Below are 19,546 nucleotides of genomic sequence, written 5' to 3' on the forward strand. Positions count from 1 at the left end.
TGCAGTACCATGACATAGCTGAGTAAAATTCCATTCTTATGCCATATAATTTTTTTCAAGATAATTTTATTATGTAAAACAAGACAAAAACATCAAAATTATTCAGTCTTGCTGAATGAAGGTTCCGTGTAGAATGATACTGGTAACACTTTATAGGTAATTACTGTAATGTGGTATGAATAAATGAATAAAAGAAAAGGTATAAGAATTAAGGCAAGGTAATCAACTTGCAGAAAATTGTACTGTACCGTATAAAAATAAGACTGTGTTTGTGTATATTCAAGTGACAATACATGTACAGTATAGGAACAAGAAATAATGTTCATAGACAAGATCAACAGACACCCACACATACAAGCACTTCATGGTTTTAAATATTTTATTCCTGTATGTAGAGTTGCATTTATGCAATATTTATTTTTAAGTATTGTCATGTACATAACTGATTGTATTCTTTATCATCCTGTCATTCAACGGTAAATGGTCACAAAGAATGCACATACAGTGCTTAGGCAAATGCACTTACAATGAGAGACTAGGTCTTTAGTACATTATGGTAGCCATTTGCTCAGATGAAACACACACACACACACACAAATAGTGTTAATTTGTTTGTACAAGAATACAAACCATTGCCTTTTATTTATGAATATTCCTCAGTATGAGCAGGAATCAGTCAGTGAAATGTTTTAACCAACACTTTTCCTGTGGCTGTCATCTAGTGTGGACATCTTGCTACACTGTATGCCAGGCTGATGTAAAAATATTGTGCAAGGAACATGAGTGCATGTGTGGATACGTCATGTCTCCTCTAATTGCTGACCCCCAATATTGTGCTACTTGTCATGGTAGGAGCTGCAGTTGTTTTTTCTCCCTACTAGGAGTGTGCAAAGTGGTCACCCTCACAGTTGGAGAGGTAAAAGAAGAGATAAAAAAAGTGTTTGCCAACTTCCCAAGAGGGTTGGGGGTGATATTCCCATGGTGACACTACCAAATCCTCTGGTTCTTTCCCCCCTGCCCCTTCTGTACCTCTTCCCATACATTCTCTATGTACTGCTCCTCCTAAGTTGAGGGTGGTACACAATCGAAGGGGAGTGATTTCCACATGCTCTCCTCTAATGACAAGCCAGGTGCAGAAGTCAGTCAGCCCCCTGGTGAGACTGACATGTAAGTAGCTTGTACCACCTACTGCTTCTGATTGCAACTCTGTTCCAGGTGCGTCATCCTTGGTGAAGTACTTGTGAAAGATGTGGCCTTCCCTTGTGATAACTGCTGTATGGTACCCACAGGTCCCGCAGATATTTGTTTAACCTTATGCAGTAGGGCAGCACCCACCTTACCCATGGTTCCCACTAGTCCTGGAGTTGTGTTTTAACAACATTGCACATGTCCATCCTTGAATGGCCTCTGCTAGTTTGGCTTTTACCAGACATAGAGAGCTCCACAGGTTGGGTGACCCTGGCTTGGAATCCTGTTCTGTGCAGGGTATATCAAACAGTATGGTTTGTACTAATCCTTTGCCAAGGCCCCATGAACAGATACTGGAGCAGACTGGTGCACTTTCCCTTCTCACGAGTGAGGACCCAGCTTGTGCCTCTGGACCCCAAGTCTTGAGATTAAAGATCTTTGGGAGGCTTTGACAGCTGCACACTAGAACCTGATCTCGTCTTTAGAGCTCACCATCGGATGTGCTTCTGAGGCAAGACTGTTATATAGGTTGCTATGATTCTAACTAGCCCGGGCTGATTCTTAGATCAGATAGTTCCTTGTTGTCCAGCAGATCAGAGAAGCTCCTTCCACCACCATTGAAGCACCAGAAGTTTTACATATTTGATGACTCAAAGACTACTCCTTTATAGTCGGACTTTTCAGTCTGTGGACTGAAGATACCTCCTGTTGAGTCTAACACCATGGTCTTTTCCTCTCATTAGTGGCTCAACCTGTGGTTGAACATGCTGAATTTGCTGTAATGAGCATCTCATTAGAGGATGAGAAGTTTAATAGGTTGCTGGTGTTGGGAGGAAGGGCATTGATCTTCCTCTCCCACCATAGTGCCCACTTGTGGATAAACTTTGTATTGTCAAGGTAGGACATGGTTTTCTCCCTCACTGTTTTTTCAAAAAGTTTTGGTAGAGTACTCTCACCTAGCGAAACAGTCCAGTATTGGGTATTTCCTTACTTTTCCTGAAGAGTAAGGTTGAGATAGCAGTGAAGAAGAGATGATTGGACTCTCATAACTACTCCACCGAGAAGTCTCCTAATCACCCTGTAGTTTCAAAGGGAACAGCCTGTTGAGAGAGATGAATTCTTACCTAAGGAGTAAGTCTCCTTCACAAAAGGCAGTGTTTCATACTTCTGAAGGAAAAAATGCTTGGTGACAGCAGGTGATTGGGATTATTACCCCACTCACCCCTTCAACACTAGTTAACTAACTTGTTACCAAAAGTCAACAACTAATTCCAGCTTGTGCTGAAGAATACTCCCACATAAAAGGCTGTATTTTTTATCACTGGGAAAAATATAAATGACTAAAAATTTTTTTTTATTTTTTGTTATGCTGATATGGTTGCATTTATTTTTGATTTAATGAATAGTGCTATTGGTTACTTAGTTTAATAGAGGCCAACATAATACAACTTTTGTTTTTCCTCACTGTCAAAGGCAGGTTCATGCAGTAAACTTGCTTCTCATATTATGTTGTACAGTATTTTTTCATATGAGCTTACCTTGCACAATAGGTTGTTCACATTATTGTGAACTCACATAATAGGCCAGTGGACCGTACCTTATCTTTTATGAATTATAATGAGCCATCATGGGGTCTGTTAGTTTCATGTTTTTGTGTGCAAACCTTAATTGCCATGATTTATTTAATTTTTGCATTTTTTGAAGTTCCTACTTTTTAATATTTGGCATTGCTTCGTGAGTCAATAATATCACCCAAAAGTGGTTTTTAGTTGGGGAATATTTACCATTTATAGCTATCAAAAAACTACCCCATATTTCTGTTTTAATGGTCCTCGTTGTTTCTATTTATTTTTATTTACACTAGTATACATCCCCATTTTTGACTGTTTTGTTTATGATTCCACTTTGCAGTTATTGTTGTTCCAGCAAAGTGCACATTAAAGTAGAATACTGGTAACAGAATGAAATGATGGAGTCTCTTGAACTTTTAATTATACTAATGGTTTACAGTTGTGGTGTTTGGCTTTGGCTGGAAAATATTTGTACATGTTGGAAGATGTGAAAGTTGATTTCTGAGGTACACTTGAACTGCATATCTGAATATTATACTTTTCTAAAGCTATAAATATTATAGGCAGTTTGCTGTTTTCACAATTACATTATTTTTAATTAAATTAATGGTTATATAAGGAAAGTTTGAAGTAGCACAACCAGGTAGGAAAAGATCTGTACAGTATATAGTAATCAAGGGTTTTATTTTGCATCATCCTTTCAGTCACAAGCTGGATTGCCTTTGTATTATGGAAATTGTGGTCATGTAATAAGATTTAAAGGCTTTGTGGTTCATATTGTACCACTTCTTGTTTTGGAAGAATAATTTTCTTGTTTTGTGAGAAGTGTTTCCATTTAGTTGTTGCTGATTCCAGCTCCATACCCCCTCTTGGGGTTTAGAGCTGGGACCAGCTTTACCTGCTTGCATGGCATGTGTGCACTCTTTAGAATGTGGGTGGTGCTGAGCACTCTCATCACTCTTCTAGGCATATCTCCTTTGAGGTCTTCCTCCTTTGTCTCTTCAGAGACTCTCTCAACAGAATTGACTGATTAGTAACTGAAGAGTGGCATATCATGAGAATGAGAACCATCATACCAACCTTTATGGTACTGAAACAAAGGATCTACAGATCCCAACCAATTCAAGCATATCAAGAATTAACCACCTGCAGAACATAGGAAGTCACCACACCAGCTTGCCTTGGACTGCTCCCTGGCAATAATGCTATTACTTGAACCTAATGTTTTTGTGTGTAAAATCTCAAACTGAAAATGTTGGAACAGATCTCAGTTAATCTGAACAAGTGTCCTAATTGCAACCCTGTAAGCACACAGCAGTAGATTAGCCAGAGAATCAGGTCTTGGCCAGTATAATGGTGAGCACTGGGTATGCATGAACACATGCAGTGTACAGGTACGGAGAGAGAGAGAGAGAGAAAAAATACTACGCACCCTCTTTATAGTGTATGCTAAGCCCGTGAGGTACAAGCTTTGTGATTGGTTAAAATCCCACCCTTCCTGCATGTCGTCAAGGAGAGCAAGAAGGGGAAGAGGGGGTTGTTACAAGTTGTTATTGGCACTGTCAGTCCTTCCGGCCAGTAGCGTATTGTCATGGAGAGAGGGGGTTGCTACGTGCTCTGTTATTGGCTACTTCTAATCTCCCGAGCCGATATCGTCATAAGCCTACGTCAAAGCAATAAAAAAAATTGTCACACAAGCGATAATGGGATTTTAGTATATTTTTATGTTTATACAGTTTACAGTAATCGATATTTCTTTGAAGGATATATGCAGTACAGAGAGAGAGAGAGAGAGAGAGATGGGTGGTTGGCCTTACTTAAATCTCAAAAGTGAAATTATTCGTGAATTATTCGAGGAGAGAGAGAAAGAGGTTGAATGAAGTGATTACATCGGTAAGCAGTTTTATGATTTCACAGGATTTTAATTTAACTTTTATCAATACTTTGCTATGGTTACCGTAATATTAATATTCTAAAATTAGTAAATAATTATTACATCGGTAAGCAGTTTTATGATTTCACAGGATTTTAATTTAACTTTTATCAATACTTTGCTATGGTTACCGTAATATTAATATTCTAAAATTAGTAAATAATTTTTTCATCATAAAAAATGTATTTAGTCATGAAAATAAAATAAAAATCAGTAATTAGTGAATAGTGCTCTATGAAAAAATCCGCGAATGTGAATTTTCTTCTGTCATATGCGTTGGACACCAAGTCATCCCAAATATTACAGTCGAGAATCATAAGAAAACTTTACTTTTAATCCTTTGGGTGTCTTGAAAACAACGAATCCTGCATTTTTATTATTGAGCTTTTCATAATAAAAAACCCTCCAAATATTGACCATTCTGCCATTTTGGATGCGTATTTCTTCAGATCGTCGTCAGACTGGCGTCCTCCAAAATACCGTCAAAAATCGTAAGAAAACCTTACTTTTAATCCTTTGGGTGTCTTGAAAACGAATCCTGCATTTATATTGAGTTTTTCACAATAAAAAACCCCCAAATATTGACCATTCTGCCGTTTGGGATGCATATTTCTTCCGATAGTCATCGGACTGGCATTGCCTGAAATACCATCGAAAATCGTAAGAAAACCTTACTTTTAATCCTTTGGGTGTCTTGAAAACAATGAATCCTGCATTTATATTGAGTTTTCATAATAAAAACCCTCCAAATATTGACCATTCTGCTGTTTTGGATGCATATTTCTTCTGATCGTTATTGGACTGGCGTTGTCTGAAATAGCATCGAAAATCATAAGAAAACCTAACTTTTAATCCTTTGGGTGCCTTGAAAACAATTTATCCTGCATTTACATTGAGTTTTTCAACAGAAAAACCTCCAAAATTGACCATTCTGCTATTCTGGAGCCATATTTCTTCCAAGGGACTGGCATTGTCAGCGTCGTAAACCTGGAACATGCGTTGTAACCCAAGAAATAATTTTTTTATGAATGTATTTGAAAAGCGTCGTAAACTCGGAACGTCGTAAGCCGAGCCTGTCATAAACTGGAGACTGTCTGTATTTATAGCTATTATCATCATCATTATCTCTTATATGTATCTACATATGTACATACATATATTCGCGGGGCTCTCTATGAGAGAGAGAGAGAGAGAGAGAGAGAGAGAGAGAGAGAGAGAGAGAGAGAGAGAGAGAGAGAGAGAGAGAGAGAGAGAGAGAGAGAGAGAGAGAGAGAGAGAGAGAGAGAGAGAGAGAGAGAGGAATTAACCTAGGCATCTTCCAATACTTCACAAAATTTCTTCCTCTCATCAGATCACTCCTCATTTTCTTCACATCAAGAAAACAACACTCATGCCGCAACAGCTAGGCTAGCCATGCACAACCGAAACACTGGTTTCCACAAGCTCTTTCCAATACAGCCTGATGCCTTCATCTCTGCTTATTGTAGATGACATACATAATGCAAAAACAGAAAACAAGCACAGTACCGTACACGAGAAAATCAGCTGGAAATCATCAAAATTTTTACTAACACTGATTCACACCAACATGGCATGAAGAATTCTGACAAGAATGTAAATATTCCAGCGCCACCTGGTGGGAAGCAGGTGATTACAAAGACAGTCCTAGCGGGTTAGCAAAGCGTTATTTTTTTTTTATTTTGTATACCAATTGCCCCATTGCTATTGAATGAAAACACCATGAGCAAAATTTTATCAAATATTTTTATTACTCTACTTTAATGTATGTCAATCTGTTATTGCATAGAACCTGATTTTGAAATAACTAAAAATAAGTTTTATAGTGAAGTCCTACTTTTCAAACATTGGAGACATTTTAAACATTGCAACCAACTTGGTTAATTATAATACAACTAAAAAAACTGTCATTCTTGATAACATACAAGTAATAAAATAAATACAATGCTATGATTTCAGGTACTTGAACGCATGCATGGTATATTGCCACTTAATGCAGGTACTTTTCAAACACCTATACACTCCTAATTAAATTTCCATCAGCAGGTAATGCTTCTATTTTAACTACTGTAGTCATTAAGCTTAAATTTCCAAGATAAAATAATTTTAAATTTTGTTAAAACTGAATATGAAAGTACACAATGCAATGTTCCTCAGAGCAATGAACTTGTAATTAATCTCATTTTAAAATTACATTCTTGCATCTATCAATTTAAAATAGTTTACCTGCATTCCAAGAAAAAAACAGATTCTAATGTCACTGAAAATTCAATAGTATAGTAACACAAAAGATGTGCTTAGCTTAATAAAAGGTAAAATGACATTATGATAAAATTAAGTTTTATATATGCTTAACCAGTACAGTAATTACTTAGCTAAGAGTTTCTACTCAAACGGCAGTCAGAATTCTGAATTCCGCGGTAGCGGTTTTTTTGTTTTGTATAGGTGATTATGCTCTGCCACTTTCGGGGGTACGACACCACCAACATGACAATTTGTTAATGCAAAAAAGAGTCCAAGTGTGAGGAGGAGGGTCTTAGACATCTCAAACAACCAAGACTTGTATATATATAAAACTTTTATATATATAAAACTTAGTTATATCATAAAAATGTCATTTTTATATATGTAACTTACCCAGTAATTCCTTAGCTGATTCCACATTGAAAGGTGGTGGGGAATCATGGACAAAAGCTTAAGTTATAATTAATAAGATAATTGTTGTTCCTTACCTGGTGAGAGAGCTGCTGCAGGTAAGATACTGCCTCTGGCTGCGCTCATCTCAACCTGTAGCGACGTGGCGGCATGGCCAGACATGCCTCTACTTAAGTGGGACACTTCGCAGTGAAGGAGTACTCCGAAGGCTGACAAAGTATAAGATTAAGCTTTGCGACGAAGGTGTACACCGAAGGCTGACAAAGCACATATAATTGCCCCTGCCCTGGGCACAGTACCATAAAAATAACATACCAGAACAACAAAGTCACCTACACCATGATTAAATAATGAATAAACGACAAAAATAAGACCACTATCCAACACTAAAAAACTGGTGGGCACTCCAGGTAAGTCACACCCTCCCAGGCTTCCCCCCCAAGAACTCAACACCATTTTCAAGGCGACGAGAAAAGGAAAGGAAGGGACGCTTTCTACACTTCCTCACCCATCACTACGCCAGGTATGGACACAGGTCCAAGTGTAGTGCATTTCTCATAAACTGTCTCGACGTCCCGCAAGTAGTGCATCACAAACACTGACTTGCATTTCCAATGGGTTGCCTCCAGGATCGCAGAGAGAGAAAGATTGTGTTTGAACGCTACCGAAGTAGCAACTGCTCTTACCTCGTGCACTTTAACTTTCAATAGCTCTAAGTCAGTTTCCGCTAACTGAGAGTGTTGCCTCAGCGATGAGATCCCTCAAGGAAAACGAAATGGCATTCTTCGAAAGGGGTCTAGGGGTCTGAGGGCATGTACTGGGCACAGCTCTCTTTCTTCCTCTTCCGTGCCTAGGATATCCGATAAGCTTGGAATCGAAAATGAATGGGGCCAGGGATGTGATGGGTTTTCATTTTTCACTAGAAATCCTAGCAAAAAGGAGCAGACTGCATTCCCTTGCGAAAAACCGATCCTTTTGCTTATTGCTTGAAGTTCACCGACAATCTTAGCTATTGCTAAGGCAACCAGAAAGAGAGTTTTCCAAGTCAGATCCCTTAGAGAGGAAGAGTGCATAGGTTCAAAGCGAGGGTTGGAAAGCCACTTAAGAACTACATCAAGATTCGAAGAGAAGGACTCCTCTTTCTTGGACTTGGAGATATTGAAAGACTTAATTAAATCGGACAAGTCTTGGTTGTTCGAGATGTCTAGACCCTTATGCTCTGTAACCCTTTATTGTCGAGACCGACAACCCTTTAAAAGATTTCAAATAGAGAAGGAAGTCTGCTATCTGAGCGATAGAAGTTTTTGAGGAAGAGACTTTGTTTCTTCGACACCAGATCCTAAAGTGTGCCCACTTAGCTTGGTAGACATTATTGGAGGAAATGCGACTACATTTACCGATAACCTCTGATGCTGATTTAGAAAAGCCTTTTGCTCTGACGAGCCTGTAGACAGTCGAAATCCTGTTAGGGCCAGAGAAGATAGGCCTTGATGAAACTTCCTGACGTGGGGTTGTCTGAGAAGACTTGGAATCTCGGGAAGGAGTCTCGGAAAGCTACGAGGAGATCGATCAGGTCCGGGAACCACTCCTTCTGCAGCCAGTAGGAAGTCACGAGAGTCATCCTTACATTGTGGTGTGAGTGAAACTTCCTTGCTACCTCCCGAATCATCCCGGATGGAGGAAAAGCATAAAGATCTCGGTAGACCAGCCCAGGATCATTGCACCCGTCACCCAAGCTAGAGAGTCCGGAAAAGGGGAACAGAACAGAGGAAGGCAGTAATTTCTGGAAGTTGCAAACAGGCCTATGCTTAGTTGACCCCATAGTTTCCAAAGGCTGGCACAAACGCAAAGATCTAGTGTCCACTCCGTGGCCAGAATTTGCTTGTGATGGCTCAGCTCTTCCGCTAGGAAGTTGCACTTACCCTTTATGAACCGGGTGACTAATCGCGTCTGGTTCCGATCCGCCCAGCATAGCAAGTCTCTCGCTACCTCGCAGAGAGAAAAAGAGTGCGTCTCCCCTTGATGTTTGATGTACGCTAGGGTGTGGTGTTGTCCGCATGTACCGCTATAGTCTTGTTGTGTACCTGCGTCGCAAAGTGTTGCAGACCTAGATGTATCCCTTTCAATTCTCTCACGTTGATATGCAGCCCTTTTTCCTCCGAAGACCACCTCCCCGAGACTTCCAGGTTCCCAAGGAGAGCTCCCCAACCTAAATCCGACATGTCGGAAAGAATTCCAGGTCGGGGCTCGCTGGAAGGAGCGACTTCCCTACTGAAAGTCTGTCTGCGGACCTCCACCACCGCAGATCCTCCTTTATTTCCGGGGTTATCGGAAAGACGTGGTGATCCTGATGAACTTTCCAATCCCAGCAGCATTTCTTCGTAGGTGAACGAATTAGCCAATCATCCAGGTATAGCGAGATACTCACTTCCGCTAAATGTGGCCAACCCGCCAAAGGAGCCAACACTCGAGTGAAGACTTGTGGGGCCGTCGAGAGACCGAAACAAAATACTCGAAATTGAAAGATTTGGTCCTCGAAAATGAATCATAGGTATTTCCTCGAATCCGGGTGAATCGGAATATGGAAATAAGCATCTTGCATGTCCAGGGATATCATCCAATCTCCCTGACGGATGGAAGCAAGAACTGAGTGGGTGGTTTCCATGTTGAATTTTGTTTTTTCTACGAAGACGTTCGAAGCACTTACTTCGAGCACCGGTCTCCAACCCCCTGAAGCCTTGGGAACTACAGAAAGGTGATTGTAAAATCCTTTCGAGTCTGCCATTTTCACTAATTCTATTGCTTCTTTGCTCAGAAGAGAGGACACTTCCTTCGACAGGGCCAAATACTTCTCCGATCCTATGGAGTAAGCCGTCAATATGACAGGAATGTTGGTCAATGGCAGATTCTCCTTGAAGGGGATAGAGTATCCCTCCTTTAAAACTTTCACCGCCCACTGATCCGCTCCTCTTTTGTTCCATCTCTCCCAAAACAAACGAAGCCTGGCCCCTACTGGAGCATGAAGGACTAAATTCTCACTTGCGAGAGGATGATTTTGAGGATGGTTCCTTGATCGCTCGCAAAGCAAATCTAACTGAACCTCAGGACCTGAGGTGCGATCTCTGATTTTCTCCACGAAATGGCTTTGGTTGTTCGAGAGGAGATGATGGTTTAACTGAGAAGGCAGACCAGTCCCTCTGGCACTTTGTCGATTGAGTCAACAAATCTTGCGTTGACTTCTGGTGTAGACTCGCTGCAATCTCACTTATGGTTTAACTGAGAAGGCAGACCAGTCCCTCTGGCACTTTGTCGATTGAGTCAACAAATCTTGTGTTGACTGGTGTAGACTCGCTGCAATCTCGCTTACGGTGGGCTGAGGAAACAAGTGATGTTTATCCAGAGGGGAAAAAAGGAGAGTCGATTTCTGTGGTCCTAACACCCTTCGATGTGAAACAGACCCAAAGTTCGCGCTTCTTAAGGACGCCCATGGCATAAAGGGCAGCTAATTCCTGTGAGCCATCTCTAACGGCTTTATCTGTGCAAGAGGGAAATTTAAACAGGTCTGCAGCTTCATCACACAAAAAAGCTGGCTCTTGAAGCTTCTTGCAACTGCTCCCAAACACTAGTCAAGAAAACTCAGCACCTCGAAAGACTTAAACAAACTCTTCAAAAGATGATCCATCTCCTGTGCTGAAAAGAAAGTTTTTGCAAAAGCGATAGCCGATCTCCGTCCCGAGTCAATGAGCGCAGAAAAGTCCCCCTGGGAGGAGGCAGCCACTCCCAGGGAAGGAGCTTCTCCTGTTGCGTATGACAAGTACCACACGTGTGAGATGAGAGGGAGGAACACTAAAACAGGCTTTCCCTTGATCCCTCTTCTTGGCTCTGTGGTTCGGATTCCACAATAAGCTGTAGGTCCCGTTGCTAGGTAACCGGTTGGTTCTTAGCCACGTAAAATAAGTCTAATCCTTCGGGCCAGCCCTAGGAGAGCTGTTAATCAGCTCAGTGGTCTGGTTAAACTAAGATATACTTAACTTTCTACTTGGCGAAGAGCTTTCTTCGATGATTTAGAGAGAACCATCTTAGGAAGTCTAGTCGAATCCAAGGGCTGATTGCTCATCAAGAAAGATGAACCTAGAGAGGAAGGAGAGGTCGGAGTGAAAAATTCTGGGAACTGCTGAAGAAGGCACTTGAGGAGTGATGCATATGGCGTAGAAGACGCATCCTGCTCCTCCTCTTCATCTTCAGAAGAGATCGGAGACGTCACTGAGTCTAATTCAGGGGCAGTCTGTGCTGCTGGTTTCTGTAAAAGATGAAGGATATTATCCAGTTTACATTGCAAAGGTTCAGAGGAGAAGGCTTATCCGAAGCTGCAGGGAGCTTGGAGACTTGAGGGGGGCTTGAGCACTATGGGAAGATTGGAAGCTTCAGGCCACTCCGATGAAATAGAGCATCTGACCACCTCAGGGTGCCTGACTGTGTCAGGGTGCTTGGCCACATCAGGGTGCCTGGCTGCTACAGGGCACTTGTCTGCTTCATGGCGCTCATCAAAGTGTTCTGCTGATACGGGAAGTTCCGAGAGAACAGGGCGCTTACACGAAATCTGGAGCTGCTCTCCCGAGAGGTGTAGCGAGCTAGAACCTTGCTCCTGGTGCTGAGGAGAGGAGAAACACTCCGGAGTGTCCCACTTGCTACACGAAGGTTGAGTACTGAAGTAAGGTTCCCTAATTCTCTTGTAAGGGAGATGCGGGGACTGCTCTTTACCTAAGAAATGTCTCTTAAGCGGGCAAGATTCATCAGGGAAATGACGAAGACGGGTCTTACGAGGCGAGGACTCCTCAGAACTTGACAAAAGCCGATGCACTTCCGAGACGCCTTTCCAGTGGCTGTCTCTAGTCGCAACCTGGTATGCAACAGGTTGGACTGAAGGGATGACTGCCGGTGGGCAGACCCCACTGACCTCCCTTGGGCTACCGGTATGCCTCTTCCCAGGTAGCGGGGAATATGGCAGGGACTGATGCCTAGGAGAATCAGTGGGATGAGCAGCCTCCTCCTCCACTGACACTTCACCTTTGGCACTGTTTTCAAACTTGTCGATCAGGACAATCACTGTTATGCCCCTAACTGGGCCACTGTACTCACTACTAGATTTATACATTGCTCGAACTTACTCACAATCGATCGGGGTCGGAAGTGATGGAGCCAAGAGGAGTAGGTGGTTCAGGAGAATTAATTGATGCAGGTGGGGAAGGGTTAACAGTTGGAGAATTAACAGATACTGTATGTCAGCCTTATCCGATCTAGGAGTCAAAGCCTGACTAGCTAATTTCCCGCTGGCTTTAGCGGCTGCTTTCCTCTTCTTATCTCTTTCTAGCTTAGCTAAATGAGAAGTTAAAGTCTTCCATTTTTGTTCTCCCCAATCCCTGCATTCTTCACATGTCAAATTAATAGAGCAAACTTGACCTCTACAACCAGAACACAAGGTGTGAGAGTCGTAAGTCAATTTTATCATTTGTGTATTGCAGCCTTTACTGCAATACCGGAAACTGTAACTACCAGTGTCGGGCATATCCTAACTAGTTGAAAAGGTCAAAATCGTGAAAGTCATTATGAAAAATGCCAAAAAGACTGCAAAATACTTCACCAAAGAAGAAAATTAAGAATCCGAAAACTCTAAACTGCTGTAACAACATCAGGCGTTGATGCTACAAGTGGCAGAAAGAAATTGTCATGTTGGCAGTGTTGTTCCTCTTTTGCACCCCGAAAGTGGGCAGGGCATAGTCACCTATACAAAACAAAAGAATCACTACCGTGGAATTCAGAATTCTAACTGCTGTTCAAGTAGAAACTCTTAGGTAGGACCTCTTAGCTAAGTAATTACTGGGTAAGTTACATATATTAAAACATTCTATCACAGAAGTCCAGGAGCTAAAACTGAAAATATAAACCAGTATTATTAATGCTGATAAAAATTTTTTTCAGTTTTTATAAGTGAATTACAGTACATCTACAATATATCACAGTATGACATGCAATCTTTCATATTAAGCACACAAAATATTTTGTAGACAATATAAAATTTTTGCCTTTATTCTAACAAAAAATAATCATGGTATTTAACAGGAAAAACAGTAATAATTCACTTTGTCAAATGTGAAATTGTTTAGCATAGTTCTAGTAACCTTGTACTTCATAAACCAAATCTAGGTTAAAATGCTTCAAAAATGGAATCACCAACCAGCATTCACCTCTGGTAGAAAAGTGTTGAAACCAAATATTATTTCTTGCTTCAATTTATTCGTTCAAAATAAGATCAATTTATGAAAAATCAAGTACAGCAACACTTCTCAAAATTACCGAGTATACACAATTCACATTTTAATAAGGCAACTTACTACAAACAAACAATGCAGAATTTTTTCTCTACAGTAGCAACTTGATTTTTCAAAACGGTAAATCCTTAATTATAAGATAAAAGGTAATTCTAATTATACCTGTTTATATGTTCATTTGGCTTTAGCTTCCGGGTTTTTTTATACTCCTCAAACAATTGTTGCAACTGATTCCTTGAGGATTCTCCTTCCTTAGCTATATTAGTGATTTCTTCAAGCTGAACCAAGTATGAGTCTGTTGCATAATCCATCAGTTTTGCAAACTGCTTTCCATAGCTTTGCTGAAGTTCTGACCCAACACCCAATAAGAACTGTCTAAGGACTTCAGCTGAAATACCAGGAGAAGGGTCAAGCATGAGTAGACCAGCAACAAATTTCCATCCAACTACGGGTGCCTCTTCTGGCATCCCACTTATTTTGCACATCTTTGCCAACACCAAACCAAACAAGAGAGCAGCATTTCCCATTCTGGTCAAATAGAGATCAAAGCCTTCCTTTGGTCTCTTTCCTCTTTCCTTGTCATAATCATCTTGGCTTTGTCCTTCCTTCTGATAAATGAACAAAGGCACCAAGTATGGACATGTTGTGTAGATATGGTAAAGAAATATTTCCCACAGATCCGGATACAATGTTATAAGGCTGACTATCAACCATGCATATGCTGCAATGCCACCTGTCTCCTTGGCTTGTGTGTCTAATGCTACTTTAACCATGTCCTTTATCAGCTTAAATTTTACATATGCTGTAGTTAATGGGTCATTATTGGTGCAGTAAACTCTCTTGTTGTGTTGCACATTACGACCACTTAAATAGGCTATTAGCTTTTGTAACTTTTCTCTATTGACATTCTGATTGGTACTGTCCAGCTGATTGATTGTAGTAAATATCCATCCTATTTCTTTCTTCTTTTCATTACTTATCACATTGAGACTGTTGATATGGTCCTCCATTTTCTTCTGTAATTCTTCATATCTGAAATAAATATGACCAAATAAAAAATTTAGTGTACTTTGATGCATTATAAATATAAGCAAGAGTTTTATGAAGACCATCTTGCCATAAATGTGATAAGGAATGTATATAGTGCATTTTGCCGTAAATATCTACTACAACACACATATGAATGGTTAGTCATTACTTCCATCATGTGCAGTAACAGAGAATATAATTCAAACAAAACTTCATCAAACACACTACACATAGCCCACATTCATGGTCCGTGAATTTCCCCAAGACATTTTAGTAGTTGTAAAGAAAGCAGCCTTAGACAGGTGCTCATGCATCCTGGGATCCCTGGGTATTTAGCAATCAACAAATTACTTTTTGTGTAAAACTAATTATCTGTGAGGAAAGAGGGCTGAGAGGCAAGGGCTTGGTCAAAACATGTCGACAGAAAACCTGCAGAAATAGTACCAAGAAAGCCCAGAATCCATCTACCGGCAAAAACGATGTCCATGATAAGACACCGTTGAACTCTACAGATTTACAACACCAGGTTTAAGTAACATGCTCTTTTTAGAATAAAATTCTGCTGTAGAAACGCTGTTTAAATCCACCGAAATATGAACATTGGCTAATTACTGACCAATATTGACGTGCAAGAAAGGCGAATTATAAGAAAAATTGAAAAAGCACAATGTAAAATCAATTTGCACAATGCAGTCATATTTTTTAACAGAACATGCTTGAAAGAGGGTCTTCTTCCTAGATGATAATAATAATAATAACAATAATAATAATAAATAGTTCTTCATTGGAGGGATGGGTAGAGCTTTCTGCTGGCACACTGTTGGCCCAGCGTTCGACTCTCCGAGCAGCCAATGAAGAATTAGAGGAATTTATTTCTGGCGATAGAAATTAATTTCTCGTCATAATGTGATTCAGATTTCACAGTAAGCTGTAGGTCCCATTGCTAGGTAACCAGCTGGTTCTTAGCCACGTAAAAATAAATCTAATCCTTCGGGCCAGCCCTAGGAGAGCTGTTAATCAGCTCACTGGTCTGGTTAAACTAAGATATACTTAAGGGGATCGGCCGGTTTCCGACTTTTTTAACGACAGGTTGTTGATATATAGGGGGTTTGTTAAAGGATATTGTGTGGAACTTCTGGGGAAAAAATTTTTGTTCAGTGACCTTAGGTTTTGTGACGCCAGAGCATTTTTCGGCCAAAAATGGCCATTTTCAAAATGCATCTCCTCCTTTGCTTTTTGGTTTTAAGGGATGAGATTTGAACCACATATAAAACACATATGGACCTTCGATACAAAGCTGGGGATTTTTGATTTTTCAATTATTTTTCGAGATATGAATTTTTATTTTTTTTAATGAAATTTCCCGGAAAAATTACAGAAAAAAAATTGCCAAAAATCATAAACTCAAAATATTAAAAATCCCCGGCTTTTTTTTTAATCTACCATGTTTCCTCATATTATATATGAAATTTCATTTAGATTGGTCCAATACTAAGGGAGGAGATACATTTTGAAGGTGAAAAACTTATGTTTTGAGAAACGGGCCTTCAAAGTTTTAGTTACATAAAAAAAGTAAAAGGGACTTCAAAGACTGTGTTACAACTAATTCTATGGTTTTAATTTTTATTTTTGGGTATTAATTAATGCAAAATGATTATAAATAAGAATATTAATTGATTATTTATGTGCCTAAGACACATTCTTATAAATTTTAGGTTCCTGGTCCCCCCCTGTCTGATCTTGCTGCAAGGTATTACTCTAGGGTATCATAGTTGCCTACACTTTTTTATTAGTGTCTCGAATCCATCCCTTGCCAAATGGATCCTGGGAATTACTTTTCATTCACAATTAGGGATTCGTGATTCAAGTAATTCATCAAGTCTTGCTTCACTTATTATGATCATTTTATTTTCAGGATCGTCTATAATATCAGCCTCCGAGCTACTGCTTTCTTTTTCTAAAATATCTTTGCCCTTTGGTAGTGATGAACAAATAAAGAGGCGTTTAGGGGTGGATGTGGTTGGTCTCTGGTCAGCAGAGATCGCTGCCTGCGCCGTTTGATGGGCTCTCTCCGTTGCTCCATTCCCCTCTATGGCACTAATTTCTTGAACTCTTTCTTCTACTTCTCGCCTGGACTTTTCCACTTGGCTTTTCCGCATTCTAGAAGCATGAAGTGAACTCTTGGACCTTTTAGGCACGGCGAAAAAAAACAAAAACACCGCAGAAAATACAGAGTTTAGTCAAGGCTAGCGAGCATGAAAACGTGTCCTTCTACCTTGAAGTTTATAGGCAACTCTCGGCCACAGTCGGCGTCATGGTATGACGTGTGCGTTGTCATGGCTAGGAATAACCAAAAAGGTGCCGAGTAGGATATTATTGACATTATACATTTCATTTCAAAGGAAGTTTTCGTAATATATATCGCAAAAACTACACCAGACTAAATCATTTGCCCTACTGGTGTTTTATGGGTATATAGTTATTGTTACATTTTAGGCCATAACTAGAGAAATAAGGCAAATTTTAGCATAATATTTCGTGGACACATTCTTGAACCCTATACGAAGCCATAGAATTTTTTTCAGCAAATCGAATTTTTTAAAGATTATTGGGTTTTTTTAGGCGGCCGATCCCCTTAACTTAATAATAATAATAATTTGGCAGCAGACCCTCTTTTAAACAGGTTTTATTGAATATTATTATTGCTGCTTCAGCTGCATTTATTTTATAGAAGACTTTTTCTATTTTCCTTATTGTGGACTTCTCTTCACTGGAGATGCGTGCTAACAGCTCGCCTATATTTGTCATTTCAAAATATGTGGATTCTGTTTTTATATACAGTATTCTATATAAAGTTAGAATATTATAACTTATACAGTTGTGGTTGCTTATACTGTTGTTGCCACAACATTTCGACAGACTCTTCTGTCATCCTCCAGCGGGAGCTAGTAGAGGACTGGCAGATTGCATAGGTCCTTCCGAATTTATACACAGGCTTCAGGCTTCGGGGGGGGTGTCATGGACGATGAATTTTGATTGGTTGCAGTCGGCGAGCTTCAAGCCACATTTCCGTGGCGAAGCTCAAGCCTAGCATGACGTCATGCTGACTAACATCATAGGTAGTTTGGCTGCTATTGGGCAGAGGGTGGATGACATCATTATTTCCTCTCTCTCTCATTGTCGGGGGGTTGTCTCAAAGGGCGCCTTGCTCTTCAGGGGCGTCTCCATTATCAGGGTTGTCATTTTCAAGTATCTGTTGAATTTGGTGGTTATTCAGCATTGTTCTTCTCAAATTTGTGGGTAGAAGCAATGCCTCCTGTGTTGTGTTCATTGTAGGCTTTTTCTCGGCAGTGAGGAGCGCCTCCAGCAGGCACAGACGTTGAGGGTTGGCGGCTCTCCCGATTATACTTATATTTTGTATAATACTGTCGCGGGAGATGGAAGTATTGTGGGTGGCATGGGCGTGGTTCATGTGGCACCTTCCTGGGCGTGGCAGGAGATCCTCTTTGACAGGCGCATTGTGGTCATTCCAATATAAATGCCGGGGCATCCTCGGACAGGACATACAAGTTGGTAGACCACGTTCTTCTGCTTGAGGGGGTCTCTTGCTGACGGAGAGGGGTCATTCTTCATCCCGAGATCATGGGTGCGGTGGTTCTTGTAATGTATTACTACATTTATCCTCTTATCCTCAGTCAGGGTGATGTTCTCTATGACGATTTTCTTCTTGGAGCTCTCGTCCTCATGGTATTGGGGATGCATACAGGCCTTGTAATATACTGTATCTTGATGTCTTCCTGGGGGGCAGGTTGTGCGCTCTCATCACTATACCATTTCTCCAGGCCAGTTCAGATATATGGACATGAGTCAAGGTAAAGTTCAGTTGTAATTAGATAGGAAGCTGTAGAATTTGAAAATAAATTCCAGGGAAGGATATTAGGACTAAAGTAGCAGGATAGAGTAACCAACAAGAGGAAAAGAGAAGTAACTGGAATGAACTCACTGATCAAGATGGAAGTGAAGGAGGTTTATGTGCAGGAGATAAGGCAAACTGGTACAAGAAGTACAAGGGCAGACTGCTGAATATCACAGGTTGTTGCAGGCAATGATTGTCTGATTCCATTTTAATGTTCTCTTTATCCCCAGGTCATCAACACAAGGTTCATCCATATTTAGTCCTGACTGACATTCTTAAACAATTTGGTATGCTAAGTGGCAGGGGCTATGCTGTAAAGCTGCAAAAAATGGAAGAAAAAGTACTTCCAACTAAACTTCCACTCACAGCCAAGGAGAAATCTTCACCAATGAGAAATGATTTGTGATTTTTTTTGTTCATTGAAGCACTCAGTTAAACCACCTTTCCTAGCATTAAGCATAAACAAATCATGAAGTTAACAAATACCTTTTCCTTCCTAGAGTGATGATTACAGCTTGTTTATTTTCTTCAGTTGCTTCAACTTCAGTAACTACTTGGTTAGCCTGACGCACTTCATTCTCCATAACTAAGGCTTGTTTTTCTTGCTCAATTTTTAATTTTATCTGGGATTCTTCATAGCTAACACGTTCTGATTCTTGCTGTTCTTGTTCTTCTTTCTTTATAACTGTAACCAGAAAAATTCTATTAGAATTCTTACATTTCCACATGCATGCTGTGATTAAACTTTTATTTAAATATGTATAAAAGAAGAAGATTCAATGTAGGCAAAACCATAAGCTTAAATAAAACTCCATAAAGGGTCTAAAATATCTAATTAAAGAATCCATAGTTATAAATATGTGCACATATTAAAAACATGTTTACCAGGGATTTTGCACTGCAATTA

General features: G+C 40.1%; 2 protein-coding genes across 2 annotated transcripts in view; one reads left to right on the forward strand and one right to left on the reverse strand.

The window, feature by feature from the left end:
• LOC136855931 (NAD-dependent protein deacylase-like) overlaps positions 1-19,546 on the forward strand; it is a 96,304-nt gene that overhangs the window by 65,263 nt on the left and 11,495 nt on the right. The window lies entirely within an intron of this gene.
• Gle1 (nucleoporin GLE1) overlaps positions 13,316-19,546 on the reverse strand; it is a 68,040-nt gene continuing 61,809 nt past the window's right edge. Inside the window, exons 7-8 of the mRNA XM_067133419.1 lie at positions 19,126-19,324; positions 13,316-14,726 (exon numbers count right to left, since the gene is read on the reverse strand). Of these exons, the coding sequence (XP_066989520.1) occupies positions 13,847-14,726; positions 19,126-19,324 (1,079 nt within the window). The 3' untranslated portion in view covers positions 13,316-13,846. The remainder of the gene's footprint in view (positions 14,727-19,125; positions 19,325-19,546) is intronic.

Source organism: Macrobrachium rosenbergii, chromosome 3, assembly GCF_040412425.1.
Source record: "Macrobrachium rosenbergii isolate ZJJX-2024 chromosome 3, ASM4041242v1, whole genome shotgun sequence".
NCBI classification, from domain to species: Eukaryota; Metazoa; Arthropoda; class Malacostraca; order Decapoda; family Palaemonidae; genus Macrobrachium; species Macrobrachium rosenbergii.